We start from the raw sequence: 14,061 nt of genomic DNA, 5'->3' as shown, positions 1-14,061 counted from the left end.
GTTACAAACAGGGCTGCTTTGAACACTCTCATAGATGTGCTCTTGGTCACCTATGGAAAAATTTCTCTAAGGTATGTATGTAGAAGCAAAATGGTCAGGTATTAGACTATGTAAATGGTTAACTTCACAAGATAATGCCAAATTGCTTTCTATGGCAAACTGTGTTATCGGTTTATAACCCCACCTATAAATGTCTTTTTGATGCACATCTTCATTGATACTGTCGTTATTTATTTTTCAATCTATTAGATGTAAAATGGTATTCACCATGGTCTTAGTTGATCTTTTATGAGATTAAACACCTTTTCATGTGCTCAGTCACATCCTCTTAAGATATCTGATTGGCCTTTTTTTTTTTTTTTTAAAGATTTTATTTATTTGACAGACAAAGATCGCAAGTTGGCAGAGAGGCAGGCAAGCAGGCTCCCTGCCAAGCAGAGAGCCTGACGCGGGACTCGATCCCAGGACCCTGGGATCATGACCTGAGCTGAAGGCAGAGGCTTTAACCCACTGAGCCACCCAGGTGCTCCTCTGGTTGGTCTTTCGCTTGTTATTGTACAGTACAATGATGAATAGAAGTGGTGATAAAATAGCCATCCTTATTGAGTTCCTGGTTTTTAATGTATATATACAACTTAGTCTTGCTGCACTATCATTTTTTATATAATGTTGCATTTAGCTTATCAATAGTGTTTTTGGTTTTCACATCTGTTACTATGCATGATGAGTCTGTAACTTACTGAATGTGTATGATTCTAGTATCAATAGACGTTATATTGGCTTCATTAGAGCTGAAGAATATTCCCTCATTACCTAGTCTTTGGAAGAATTTGTATGAAATGTTGAAATAGTATGGTCCTTGAAAAAGAAACATCTGTAGATTTGGGCTAGATATTCTGTCAAAAAAAACTACTTACTATTCAACACTATTGAATAAGTCTATGTAGCTTGCCTATTCTTTGGACAATTGAAGAAAACTGCATTTTTCTAAACCTTGATCTATTTTGTCTAAGTTTTCAAATATATTAAGAAGTTCATCATTTTCAGCTCTGCTTTATCTATGGGTTAGGACTCCTTTTCAATCTTTTTTTTGTCTACTTGTGCCTTGTGTTCTTCTTGTTCAATTATGCCAATTTTATTGTTGTCAGGAAAACAACTTTGACATTGTGACTTTTTGTTTTCTAATGCATTGATTTTTTTCCCTTGCCTGTATCTCCTTGCTTTAACATCAGGTTACATACTTATGTTTTTTCTTTAATTTAAACATTTAATTTCCTGTAGTACTATTTCTGTTGCACAGCCCTATTTTTCCAAATGTGATACTTATAATTAGATTCTAAGTATTTATTTTTCTTCTTTCATCCAGTTTATAAAACTTGTAAATATATGATGTTAAAAAATTTAACCTTTATTACTATTGACCTCTTATTTCTGATTATCCATTTAATACTGATTTTTAAAACTTTATTGTGACTTATTTCACACTTAGTACATGGTCAATTTTTGCTAATATACAATGTTTAAGAATATTCTCTAATTGCTGATTATTTTAAATTTGTCCATTGAATCAATTTTGTTGATTGCATTGTTCAAATCTGTGTTTTCATTCACTCTTTGGCTTGGTTTATTTATCAATAATTTAGAACTGCTGAAATCTATCTTGTTCAGTTTGTTGGTTTAGTCTAGTAATTTATACATTTTGAGGTCATTTTATAAAGTATACACAAATTTAAAATAGTTCTACATTTCTAGTGAATTTATCCTTTTATCATTATTTAGGATCCTTCTCCATCTTTAATATTACTACCATAAAATCGAATTTTGATTTAGTATCACTAAAGCTACACAAATTTTGTTATTTGCCTGTGTGTTTTCATCTTTTAAAAAATCCAGCCTATACATAGCTGATTTTAAAAACCTAATCAATCTTTCATTGAACCGGGTTTAGTTTATTCATCTTTATTTTAATTAGCATTACTTGACCTGTTACTATTTTCTTACTAATTTTGTTCCTCCCCCATCCTAATTTCTTTTGTTCCAAGTTACCGTCGTCCTATCCCACTATTTTAAACTTCCCTTTGCAACGATTCATTCTATATTTATTATTTTAGCAGTTACTCTTGAGATTTTAATAACACATTTTAAGGTTAAATAGTATCTTAACCACTTTCTGAATAATGAAAGCACCTCAAAACACTTTAATTCTAGTCATCCTCCTCCCATCTTAAAAACTACTATCTAGTTTCTCAATTACATCCTATTTTAGAAGTCCACATTCATGTTGCATAAAATGTTTATTTAACAGTTATATACAATTTTACTTCTTATAAACATTTTTTAAATTATGACTGTTTTATATTAATAACACTTTTAATTTACATGTTTATCATTGCATTTGTTCACCAGTTCAATTTCAGATCATCCTTGTGGAAACATTTTTCCTTTTCGAAGATCATCCTTTTTGCACTTCCTTTATTGAAGTTCCGTTGATGGCAAAAATCTGTTTTTCATCTGAACATTTCAGTTTTGCTTGGCACAAATTCCAAGTTGATAATTAGCTTTTCCTCAGAATTTCGAAGGCATTATTCCACCATCTTTTGAGTACATTACTGTTATTGAGAAGCCTACTAAGTACGTGACTGTCTGGCCTTCATTATCTTTTTCTTCCTTTGAATGCTTTTAAAATCTTGTGTCTGGTATCTTGTAGTCACATTACTTTGGGTTTAGGCATGGATTTGATCCATGTATGCTTGAAATATACGGTGCTTCCTGAAATTATGACTTCATGTTTTCCAACAAATATGGAAAATAGTTATCTTCAAATATTGCCACTGCTCCATCCTCTATTCTTCCCTCCAAATACTTCTAGTCTTTGTAATTCTTCTCTCCATATCTCTAAATTTCTCTTAAATATCTGTATTTTCTAGCTCTTTGTTTCTCTCTGCTGTGCATGGGGTAATTCCTTTAGATCTCACTTCCAGTTTATTTATTGTCTCTTCAGTTAAGTCTAATATAATATTCAACATGTCTGAGGGTTCTTTTTTCTTTTTAAATTTCAAGTAACTTATTTTTCTTTTTTAGCAGTTGTTTTTTAGATTTGCCTCTCATTCCATCTTTCATCGATGTCAGTGATGAGACTTTAGAGAACTGAATTCAAAATTTATTATTTCTATAGGTTCTTTCTCATGCTAGTTTCACTTTGTACCTGGTTATCTCTAGTCTAGTCATAATATTGCTTTATCTTAAGCCATGGAAATCTTGAGCCTATATCTTGCTTCTGCCAGGAGTTATAGGATACTATAAACTAAGTAGCCACTTCAACTGTCTTGGCTAGGAGAGCATCTCAGATTCAGATTCATTTCCTTGTTTCTAGTCCAAGGCAACCAGCATATGAATGTACTGCAATTCGTATTTGCCATCTGACCAACCACTGTCCACTTGCATGCTTAAAACAGTATTCAGAATTCCCAACTCAAAATGTGTTCGTTCATCTTTGTGGGTGAATAAAAATAGAGGTATGATTCTCAGAAACTTTCCCTACTTTCTTTGACCTAATTAATGCATTCAAAAATAGATTTTATTTAGGATTTTGTTGTTCTGCAGTACCTAGTATAATGCACTGTTAGAAGTAAAGTCTCGTTAAATATATTAAAACAGGTAAGATATTCTAATCTGAGAAAACACATGATTTATGGTAATCCTTAATAATTCAAACCTTTCTGGAAAGGTTTCCTACCCTTTGACTAGAACTTGATCAGTCTTTTGGAACTGAGTATACATTAGAAAAGTCTTAGAGTATGAACTTACCCAACAGGTTGTTGCCCCACTTTGTAGAAATTTCATTTATTCTATGACTAAGATATTCAGTCAACCCTGACTATTCACATTTTTAATATCCTGATCAGTATGTGATCCAGATCAACAGGACTAAAATCTATGAAAATAAACCATCATTTTGAACATTTTTAAAAATAGATAATAAGGATTTGTTACATGCAACTTCCATCTATATGCATGACTTTATTTTTGGAAGCCTGAGCCATCTATAATATAAGCAGGGCTAAACAAGGCAGCTGGTGATTTCATTTTAGTCAGAAACCTAATAGGCATTATGGCAGCAGAGGTAGCTGCTCTGCTCTTAAATGCAGATGAACTGTTTGCAATCTTTATTATTCGTAATGGTTGCTCAGTGTTCTCTGGTAGATCAGGAAGCTGTGTCTCACCCTAATCACTGAAGTAATGAAAGGAGATACCCGCAGCAAGGACTGCAACTGCAACTGCTGCAATCACACCTACAAGTAAAACAAACACAAAACAAATGGAAATGGGATGAGCAAAAGAAAGGCTTAACTGATCCTAGGCTCTGAAATGTAGGCAACCAATGAGCCTAAACAACAAGATACACCTGCATAAACACATATGCTTACACACACATATATATGTATTAAAAGCCAGCTAAGTCTTATGAGGAAAATACAGCAATAAGTTGAATAGATGGCAAAGGCTGGACCAGTAATCATGTACTTTGCCACTTACCAAAACCTTCAAGAAAAAAAAAAAGAATCTCTCTTACACACATGTGCACTCACACACATCTGAGAGGAAAATTCACACATACTTTTTTTTTTTTTTTTAAGATTTTATTTATTTATTTGACAGAGATCACAAGTAGGCAGAGAGGCAGGCAGAGAGAGAGGAAGGGAAGCAGGCTCCCTGCTGAGCAGAGAGCCCAATGTGGGGCTGGATCCCAGGACCCTGAGATCATGACCCAGAGCCAAAGGCAGAGGCTTTAACCCACTGAACCACCCAGGCGCCCCTCACACACTTTAAAAGGTTTCTATAAATATCCACACTGACATTCCAGCTAGCTTAAACCAAAAGACAGTCCCAATGGGTGGTGGGTCTCAAACATGACAAGGCAAAGTTGTTTGTGTAACTATTCAAACTAAAAAACTCAGATTCCACCATTATAAAATCTAAGAATTATTAAGTTTGTGTTGGTAACTTCTAGTTTTACTTATTTTTTTCCTGATAATTTTAAGTTAATCAAAACAAAACTGACAGAGCAGTCCAGACACAGACATACACATACATATGTACTTCAGTACCAAGAATTTAGGTAATTATCTAATAAGTAAGTGCCAAGAAAGATCTTCTGACTTCTCTCAGTCAAAAGTCTTAATGCTTATAAAGCATTTCTCAAACCAGCATTACACTTAACAGTCTACATTTTCTTTAACCAGTAAGTCTGAACAACATTAACGTGATTGCCATGCTTCTTGGAGCCTTTAAAATTCAAAGCTCATTACGAATTTCCAGACTTGAATTTGACTTTTTTCATAGAACATGTATCAAAATCTTCTACAATAGCAGTTCTTCAAGGAACACCAATCTGGAAGGCATCGGTCCAATTGTAATAACTGATTCTTGAAACTCAGTTTTTCTTGCAAAAACACAAAAACTGGGGTGCCTGGGTGGCTAAGTTGTTAAGCATCCAAATCTTGATTTTGGCTGAGGTCATGATCTCAGGTTTGTGAGAACAAGCCCTCTGCACTGGGCGTGGAGACTGCTTAAGATTCTCTCTCTCTCTCTCTCTCTGTTCCTTTCACCCCCTCTAAAAACAAACACACCAACAAAAATAATAGGAAGTGTCATGTTTGAGGGCAACTGCAATAATGCATTATTTATGAATCTTTCCATCTCTTCTATCTCTAGGATCTAGCACTTTCCATAATACTCAATAAATATGGGCTTAATCTAGCACATCTAAGAAAGCAAAATGTAATGGAAATAATTTTAAAACAATGAGAAAACTCAAATCCAAAGTACCGTCTTTTCAATTTTATAAGAGATATTAAATACCTATGTTTTGCTGAATTTTCAATGTTATTGTAGCTTTAATTGGTTGTTTTGGTTGTTCATCATCTGTGTTGTCCAATGAAGCTTCGGTATTCACAGAGTAACTCATACAAGCTACAAGAGGATAACAACAATCAATCCTAAATAAAATGAGTTTTAAAAAAGAACATCATAAGGAACATATACAATGAGCTCCATTTTCCTTCAATTTGACTTTTTTACAACACAATTAATTTGCTCATTATTAAATGTAGGTGAATTAAACTTCATGGAATATATGTAGGTGAATAAATGGAATAAATGTAGATGAATTAAATTTCATGGAACAATTTTTTAAATACTGTAATTAAAGACAGTTATCAATAATAGCAAACACAGTAAGCAAGTAATTTGTTTACCATATGGTAGTAAAAATAAACTGATACCAAAAATCAAACCAGATATGAGCAGGTAACTTTCATTCTTAATCGGAACAGAAAGAGAACTTGTATTTGAATTCTCAGTCTGCCGCCCATGACCCTCAAATATGAACTTAACTTTCCAGGTTTTATTTTCCATCTGTATTTCAATATAACTTGCAAGTATGATACATAAACTTATTAAAACACGTATCTGTGGTACCAAAATGGATGAAAGAAAAAGAAAAAAAATGCCTGATTTTTATCAATTTCCCATGAATAAAAGTTTACTGTCATTTTCAGAAATCATCTTTAGTAACTACCTCATTAGAATCCGGGGTATGACCATTCCTTTTTCCCCTCTTCAAGCATATGATGAAAGTACTTTAAAAACAAATAAAACCCTCTGCTCTTTTTTTTCTCCCATATCATATTGGTTGTAAAGGCCAAATATTCTTATTATGAACTGTCTCTAGAACCAGTCTTCTATATTTCCACAGTTTCTAGTTTTCTTAAGGACTATAACACCTTAGTTCTAGATTACATTAACCTACCAGCTTCATATTTCCCCTAACTTTATCTATAGATCAAAAAGTTGAATGAAAAATACAGTTTTATTCATGTTAACACACTCATAATTTTGGTTTTTCTATTAGTAAATATCAGTACCAAAAAACTTTTTTGGGGGACACTAAAATTTTTATATCAGACAACAAATGCAGATAAAAATAACGGATGAAGCATGAATTACACCTATTTGTTACAGGATCTCTTTTGAGTACTTGTATTTAAAGAGCACAAAAATGGTTTTGTCATGATATATTACTTATACATTTAATATTGAATTATTATATATGAAAGTCATGCTCTAGTATGTCAAATGTTCTGCACAAGTAATTTACTTCTATAAAAAAGACATTTCATTGCTCTATTTTCATTTTTAATCTGTCATACAAAACCATATTGATTTGATACAAATCAGATAATTTTACTGAAGCAGAGCATTTTTTCAAGGATGACTAAGACGTTGTCATAACAATTTATTTATGTCTGTTTTTGGTGGGAGCTCCTGGGATTTTAATTCAAATCTCAGACGGATGTCATTTTACTAGTGTCTGAAATTTAAATGCAAATAACATATGGTTCAATAGGAAATTAGATGTTAAGCATTCCTTAAAACCAGGTAATTTTCACTTCAGACAAGCCCCAAATTACTCATGTAAGAAAGTAACCTTTTTGAGCAACTGTCAACAAAAAAGAAAACAAAAGCAATAATGAATGAATGCTAAATTGTAAATGGGTTCAATTTTATGATAATTGATAGTTAGGCAAGACTATTTAGATGCTTAAAATACAATGTGAGGACTTGAACTCCTTAGTTGTCTTCTTTCCCATCCCTGAATACTGAAGTAGTGAGATTTCACTATACTAAGTGATTTAGTCATAAAAATACATGTTCATTATTACTGCCCTTTCCTTTATAATTAAATTACCAATGTTTAACCAAACAACAAAAATAAATTAGTTCCATTATCAAGACAGAATTGACAAAGATGAGTTTCACCAGATTTTAAAGTTGTGTCTTCAAATTTTTAGCTGATACTATAGATAAAGTGCATCTGAATTATTAACTTAATATCTAGTAGGAGATGACTAATGTATCTAAGAAATTTTAAAACCATAGTTACCTCTCACCTTAAGTGAGTCATTTTGACAAACAAATTGTTCTTCATCCCTTAAGTCATTTAAAAGTATGTTATTTTAAGGTACTTACCTGGCAAAATATGTATTTCAAACATAGCAACTACTTGGCAAGTATATTACAGAACAGAAATAATTAAACAACAATCAGCAGATAAGAGCATCAAATACTTAGAAAATAAGCCAGATTCTTATAACAAGTTAATAACCCTAAATGTATAGATACGAATTGATTTTAATTTTTGAACTTGAACATCTGAACTCTACCTTTTACAGGGTATTATATAAGAAAACCCTAATTTCAAATATGTAGGAAAATCTATATACTATAAAATATTATTTTTACACTTTAATGTTAATATTTTTTATTATAATTCAAAAAGTTCATTATTTAGAAGTTTGATAATACTAGTTAATATCACCTTACAGTTATGTATCTCTTTTTGTTTAGAAAGTATTTTCCCTAATATTTGTACTAAATTCTCTTAACCTCAAGAGAAGTTGGGGTTCAGAGGGGACTTAAAGTTACACAGATATAGGTAGCATACCTGGACTCAGTTAAAATACTATCTTCATAAAATCATGCATCTAATATTTTTGAGTAAATAAATAAATATTAATTAACAATCCATTATTTTATTACTAACAAAATAATATATTTTTGAGTAATTAATGAATGAGTAAAGAAGTGAATGACTAAGTGAATATAATTCTAAACCAATAGGATGTTATGAAAAATCACTTGATTTTCTCTTAAAATGTGTTTTTACCGTAAAAAATATGCTAATTACCAAATCATTCCTTCTAATCCAACAAATACTTGAAAAAGGAAAACTAATACAATTCTACACAAGTCATATGCTTGGTCACCATACAACTGATGCCAGTGTTCAATTCCTGAAAAGCCTAGAGTTACTTTTACTATATTCATCCTTCAAAATGAACTCACATGTCACCTGCTCTCAGAAACTTTCTCTAATCCCATATAAGAATAATCCCTGTGCTAAACATTCTGAAAATTCTGTTCATCCCTCTCCTACAGAACTAATCACCTAATTTAGAGTAACCCATTTCTCTGTACTTCTCTCTATACTGTGAACTTCTTGAGAGTCAGGACTGTATATTTCATCTTTAGAATCCTAATGCTTAATACATAATAGGCAATCAAAAATAGTAATCAATCAATCACTCAGATGGGATTTATATAAGTTTCAAAAACAGGGAAGAGTCCTTAAAGAAGCATACTTAACATAATGAAGTAGTATCTTTAATACATCATATAATACTAGAAAAATACATAATCTAGAGATCATAAGTTTGATACAGCATACATTCAAGTATATACACCTAAACTTTCCACAAATTGCTGTGTTGTTTCCTTTGTGTTTGTAATATTGAACTCTTCCTATTCAGTTATCTAAGTCTATACTAGATTACCAGCATAAAAAAAAGAAAGAAAATAATTTTAAAATACTGTGTGAAATATATAAATAGGTCCCAATATTAAAACCTTAGAAAAATCAAAATCCACAAAAAAGACTAATGAACATTTATATATCATCTAGGATTAAAAAGTGGGTTTTAAATACCTCATTTACTAGCTCATACTAATACTTAACATGGTACGGTGTTAATGATAAAGCTTACTGAAGGAAAGGTGTGAAATAGGATTAAGATATATTTAGTATATATATAAATGATAAAAACAATTTATTAAAGAATAGCATTAAAATTTGATAATAATAACCAAGAAGTATATTACCCTGAGTTATAAATAAGTCTTTTAATTATTTGCAAGGATATTTCAAAGAATTCCAAGAACCATTCAAAACTCTGGAGCTTTTAATATATCTGGGATTATCCACTGAATACAGAGCATCAATTTATACAACAGACATCTGTTTTTCAATTAAAGTGAAACATAATGCAGTAATAATAAATAATGAGAAAATGGAAACAGTTTGCTAAAACTGAAAACAGTAATGTTAAAATCTGGTTACTGTAGATTGTTATTGCTAACCTACAGTCAAAATATTTTCTTCTCATTAAATAATTAACAAAATCACTGGAAACTTTAAGATTTTAATCATTAATGTTAAGTTCTTACTTTTATGACCTTACAACATGCTCTGCATAATTAACAGTGCATATATATTTTATCTTCCAAATCAGGAAAGGAAATATCCTTTTAAGGAAGGGTATCTGGTCTTTGATTTTTACCTATTACATTGCCTTGAACAGAGCAAATGCTTAATAAATATGTAACAGACATACTAAATCCTATAAATTAAAATTAATAAGTCTAGTGCTGCATACTGTAATATGTTTTAAATCTTCTATGCTCCTTATAATGTTCTGAAATATCTCACCATAGAGCTGTGACTATCACACCCTTTTTAAATGTTCATGTTCAGTTACAAACCTTAAAAACCTTGTCTGGCTAGATGTAAACTTTACAATTTTTCAAGCATAAAATAAGTGACGCAAAGATGTACTATATTTCCAAAAAATGATCTATTTAGTACGTGTCAGTCAATTATTAACAAATATTTAAGAATACCTATCATGTTTGAGGTATGGAGCTCAGATAGAGAGATAAACATTCTAGGTACACACTATCAAAAATCTGACAGGGGTGCTTGGGTGGCTCAGGCACTTAAGCATCTGCCTTTAGCTCAGGGCATGGTCACAGGGTCCTAAGATGGAGCCCTGCACATTGGGCTCCTTGCTCAGTGGGGAGCCTGCTTCTCCCTCTCCTCCCCACTCCCACACTCTCTTGCCATCTCTGTCATTATCTCTCAAATAAGTAAATAAAATCTTAAAAAAATATATAAATTCTAAATGAAATCTCTCTATACTTTTTTATCTAATTTTTAAAGTAAGCTATAAAAATAATTAGTCAAAAAATTTTAAAAAGTAAAGTAAGTTGTGAATGGGTCAAGTTTTGTATACAGTACTACCCTTTAATCTTTCATGAATGTAATACACACTAAAAGTGACAAGTAATTCAAAAAGAATATGAAAATCATCTATTATGATAACAAATCCAAGATTCTTGCCAAGAAGTGAGAAATTATACTGACAGAAGCAAGATGAAATTAAACCAGGATAATGTAACATCATTCATTTAAGTCAAAAAAATTTTTGAATGATGCAATGAAGATGGCCATGCTAAAATAAATATGTAGACCATGGAAGGTAGTAGTTCTATAGTCCGTGTTGGTTAGGTCCCATTGAAAGGAATTGTTAGAAAAAAGCACAGACTCTAGAACCAAATTGCTTAAGTTTAAATTTTAACTCCACCATTTACCAGCTATGTAACCCAGGAAAAATTATTTGACCTTACTGAGACTCAATTCTCTCATCTGGAAAATGGGACTAAGAATAGTATCTATATCATAGGGCTATTATAAGAATTGAGTGATTTAGTATTTGTAAGGTTCTTAAAACAGTGCCTATACACAGTAGATTCCATATAAACAATAGCTAATAATATTATGAGAGTATTAGATTGAATTCAGGGTAATGCCCTTCAAGAGAGACAAACCAAAGTATATTTAAAGAAATAGTTTTTAATCTTTCTTAGGTCACCAACCCTTTAATAGTTACAGAACTTTATCCAGAAAAAATTATATCATTACTTTTAAGTGGTTTGTGGACCTCCTGAAAGCAAGTTATGATCCCAAAGGTTATGGGTAGCACAGTTTTAAAATTCCTAATCTATAAGAAGACAAACAAGGTGGTAAGAAAGAATGAGGTCTGGTAACTATAATAAACAGACCAGTTAAAGGACTATACAAATATTTGACTTCAACATACTTAGAGCATGATAGTTGTCCTCAAATTAAAAGCATGGCCTCAATAAAAAAGTACTCAACTCCAGATTACTGAATAAGGTGTTAGTTATTGGAAGGAAGACTAGTATTCAGAATAAGGAAGAATACAGTCTAAGTCCCCATCTCCTAGGAATACAGATTTCAATGTTAAAGAAAATGAACTAGATTAACTCTAATGATCTCATGTAAAATTCATTCAGATTATCAACAACAGAATGGGTCAAGAACTACTGGTAGGCACTAGAGACAAAAGTGAAGAAAATAATCAAAAATCCCTATCCTGATGACTCTACATCTGGTTGGCAGAGACAGTGTGGCCACTAATCTGGGAAATCATTTTTCAGAAAGAAGCAAACATGTTTACCAGTTTACTTTCAAAGTATCTATCAGTTAGGGAATATACTATAGCTATCTCTTAAAAAATAATAGTTTTGGGGGCGCCTGGGTGGCTCAGTGGGTTAAAGCCTCTGCCTTCGGCTCGAGTCATGATCCCGGGGTCCTGGGATCGAGCCCTGCATCAGGCTCTCTGCTCAGCAGGGAGCCTGCTTCCCCCATCTCTCTCTGCCTGCCTCTCTGCCTACTTGTGATTTCTGTCTGTCAAATAAATAAAATGTTTAAAAAAAAAAAAATAATAATAATCTTTTTTTAACACAGCTGCTGTTTTAACATCAGATACTGAGCAATTTTAAATAAAGTATTTTTTTTCTTTAAAATAAGCTTACTGTTCCACAGCATAATTAACACTAACCTGGAGTTGTTGAAAAAAAAAAAACAAAAAAATAAACTCACTAGTCTCAAACTAACCTAAGATTTTACTGACAGACTTGATATTCGCCAACAAAATACTTACTTATTATTGTAACGAGTATTCTGACTCAAATACTCTTATGGTGGGAGGCAGGAATTAGTTAAATCACAGAAGAATAATTAAGAAATCAGAAAAGACTTAAATATTGCTATATTCAAATTTTATAAACTTCCATATTCAAAAACCTAAAGACTTTCTACTATGATAGCAGAAATTTTAAATTTGATAAACAGCTACATACTCAGTATTTACTGATACTTGCAAATAATTATTTTTAACACATATTTATAAATGTTTCAGGAAGTCTGTCATAAACTTACACACTTATTTATGGATATGTTTTCATAACCTACTTTCACTAGATACAAAACAAAAGGAAAGCAACACAAAACAAAATAAAAGCAGCCTTCTAAATAGAATGTAAGGTCAAATGTGAAAGTGATGGCTAGGAGGAGAAACTGTTACATAAATAGATAGTATGGCAAATCTATGCTCTATAATAATAATCTTGATCTAATGTTCGGAACTGCCAATTTCAGCTTGGTATCCCAATTATATGAAGGGGTAAGAAAATAAAGCCCACTAGTATCAAAGAGATGTCTAATAAACTGTTTAAAAATGCTTAACCAAATGATTAAGATAGTGAATTTTAAGAAAACTTTTCTTACAATAAAAGAAATACCTAAAAGGTATGTATTTCATTTAAAGCTGAACTTGTTTTATGAAGATCTACTTGCTAGGCTTAGAAAAACCTTAAGCAACTTAAATTTTGGTAGAATTTTCCAGGAAAACACTGACTGTATGTTTCTATCTGTAGAAATTAAACAGACACATTTTTAAACGCCTCAAAAATAACAAACAGAACTAATGTTAAAGAAATCTAAAGACAAACTAGATGTCTTAAAGGTCATCTAGCAAAAGTCTAATCAGGTTCTTAAGTAACATTATATAATTACCTGTGTTTATTTCCTCTGCAATTTCCAAATCTTCTATTTGAATCATATGATCTAACATCTCTATAAAATGGTCTCTCATTTCTTCGGCTGACTCATCACCAAATTTATAATCACATAACATTACAGTGGATCCCGGAATGGGGACAAAAACTCGGTGAGGGAGGATATGAAACTCTTTTTCAGAATCTGAAAGGAGAAGGAACATTATCAATATTTAGATAGGTCTGTAACTAGCATCCATGATATATTTGTATATGAAATAAATATTAATAAAAATAAAACCTAAAAGGTCTTTTCATGTCTTAATTGATCAGACACAGAATTGCTCTTGCTGAATTCTGCTTTACCTCAATACCCCTGGCCTCTGTAAGGGACTCAATTATACTCCTATAAAATATAAACTTAACCACTGCCTTCAATGTGAGAATATTGTTATTTATACATTATTTTTTTCTTTTTTTTTTTTTTTAAAGATTTTATTTATTTGACAGACAGAGATCACA

The 14,061-nt window shown here is 31.6% G+C and overlaps 1 protein-coding gene across 3 annotated transcripts in view; it reads right to left on the bottom strand.

Annotated features, from left to right (window-relative positions):
• Nucleotides 1-2,160: 2,160 nt before the first annotated feature.
• LOC111150833 (chromosome unknown C1orf27 homolog) overlaps nt 2,161-14,061 on the bottom strand; it is a 43,665-nt gene continuing 31,764 nt past the window's right edge. For 2 of the 3 annotated variants that reach the window (XM_022508456.1, XM_022508457.1), the window contains 3 exons: nt 13,559-13,744; nt 5,863-5,973; nt 4,001-4,292 (listed from right to left, as the gene is read on the bottom strand). In XM_022508456.1, the coding sequence (XP_022364164.1) occupies nt 4,225-4,292; nt 5,863-5,973; nt 13,559-13,744 (365 nt within the window). In that variant the 3' untranslated portion in view covers nt 4,001-4,224. Of the gene's footprint in view, nt 4,293-5,862; nt 5,974-13,558; nt 13,745-14,061 lie in introns of all 3 variants that reach the window. The other variant, XM_022508455.1, reaches the window with a different exon arrangement.

The sequence above is a fragment of the Enhydra lutris genome, unplaced genomic scaffold (genome assembly GCF_002288905.1).
Source record: "Enhydra lutris kenyoni isolate GAN:26980312 unplaced genomic scaffold, ASM228890v2 scaffoldscaffold24, whole genome shotgun sequence".
Classification (NCBI taxonomy): Eukaryota; Metazoa; Chordata; class Mammalia; order Carnivora; family Mustelidae; genus Enhydra; species Enhydra lutris.
This window is presented reverse-complemented; position numbering and strand designations above follow the sequence as displayed.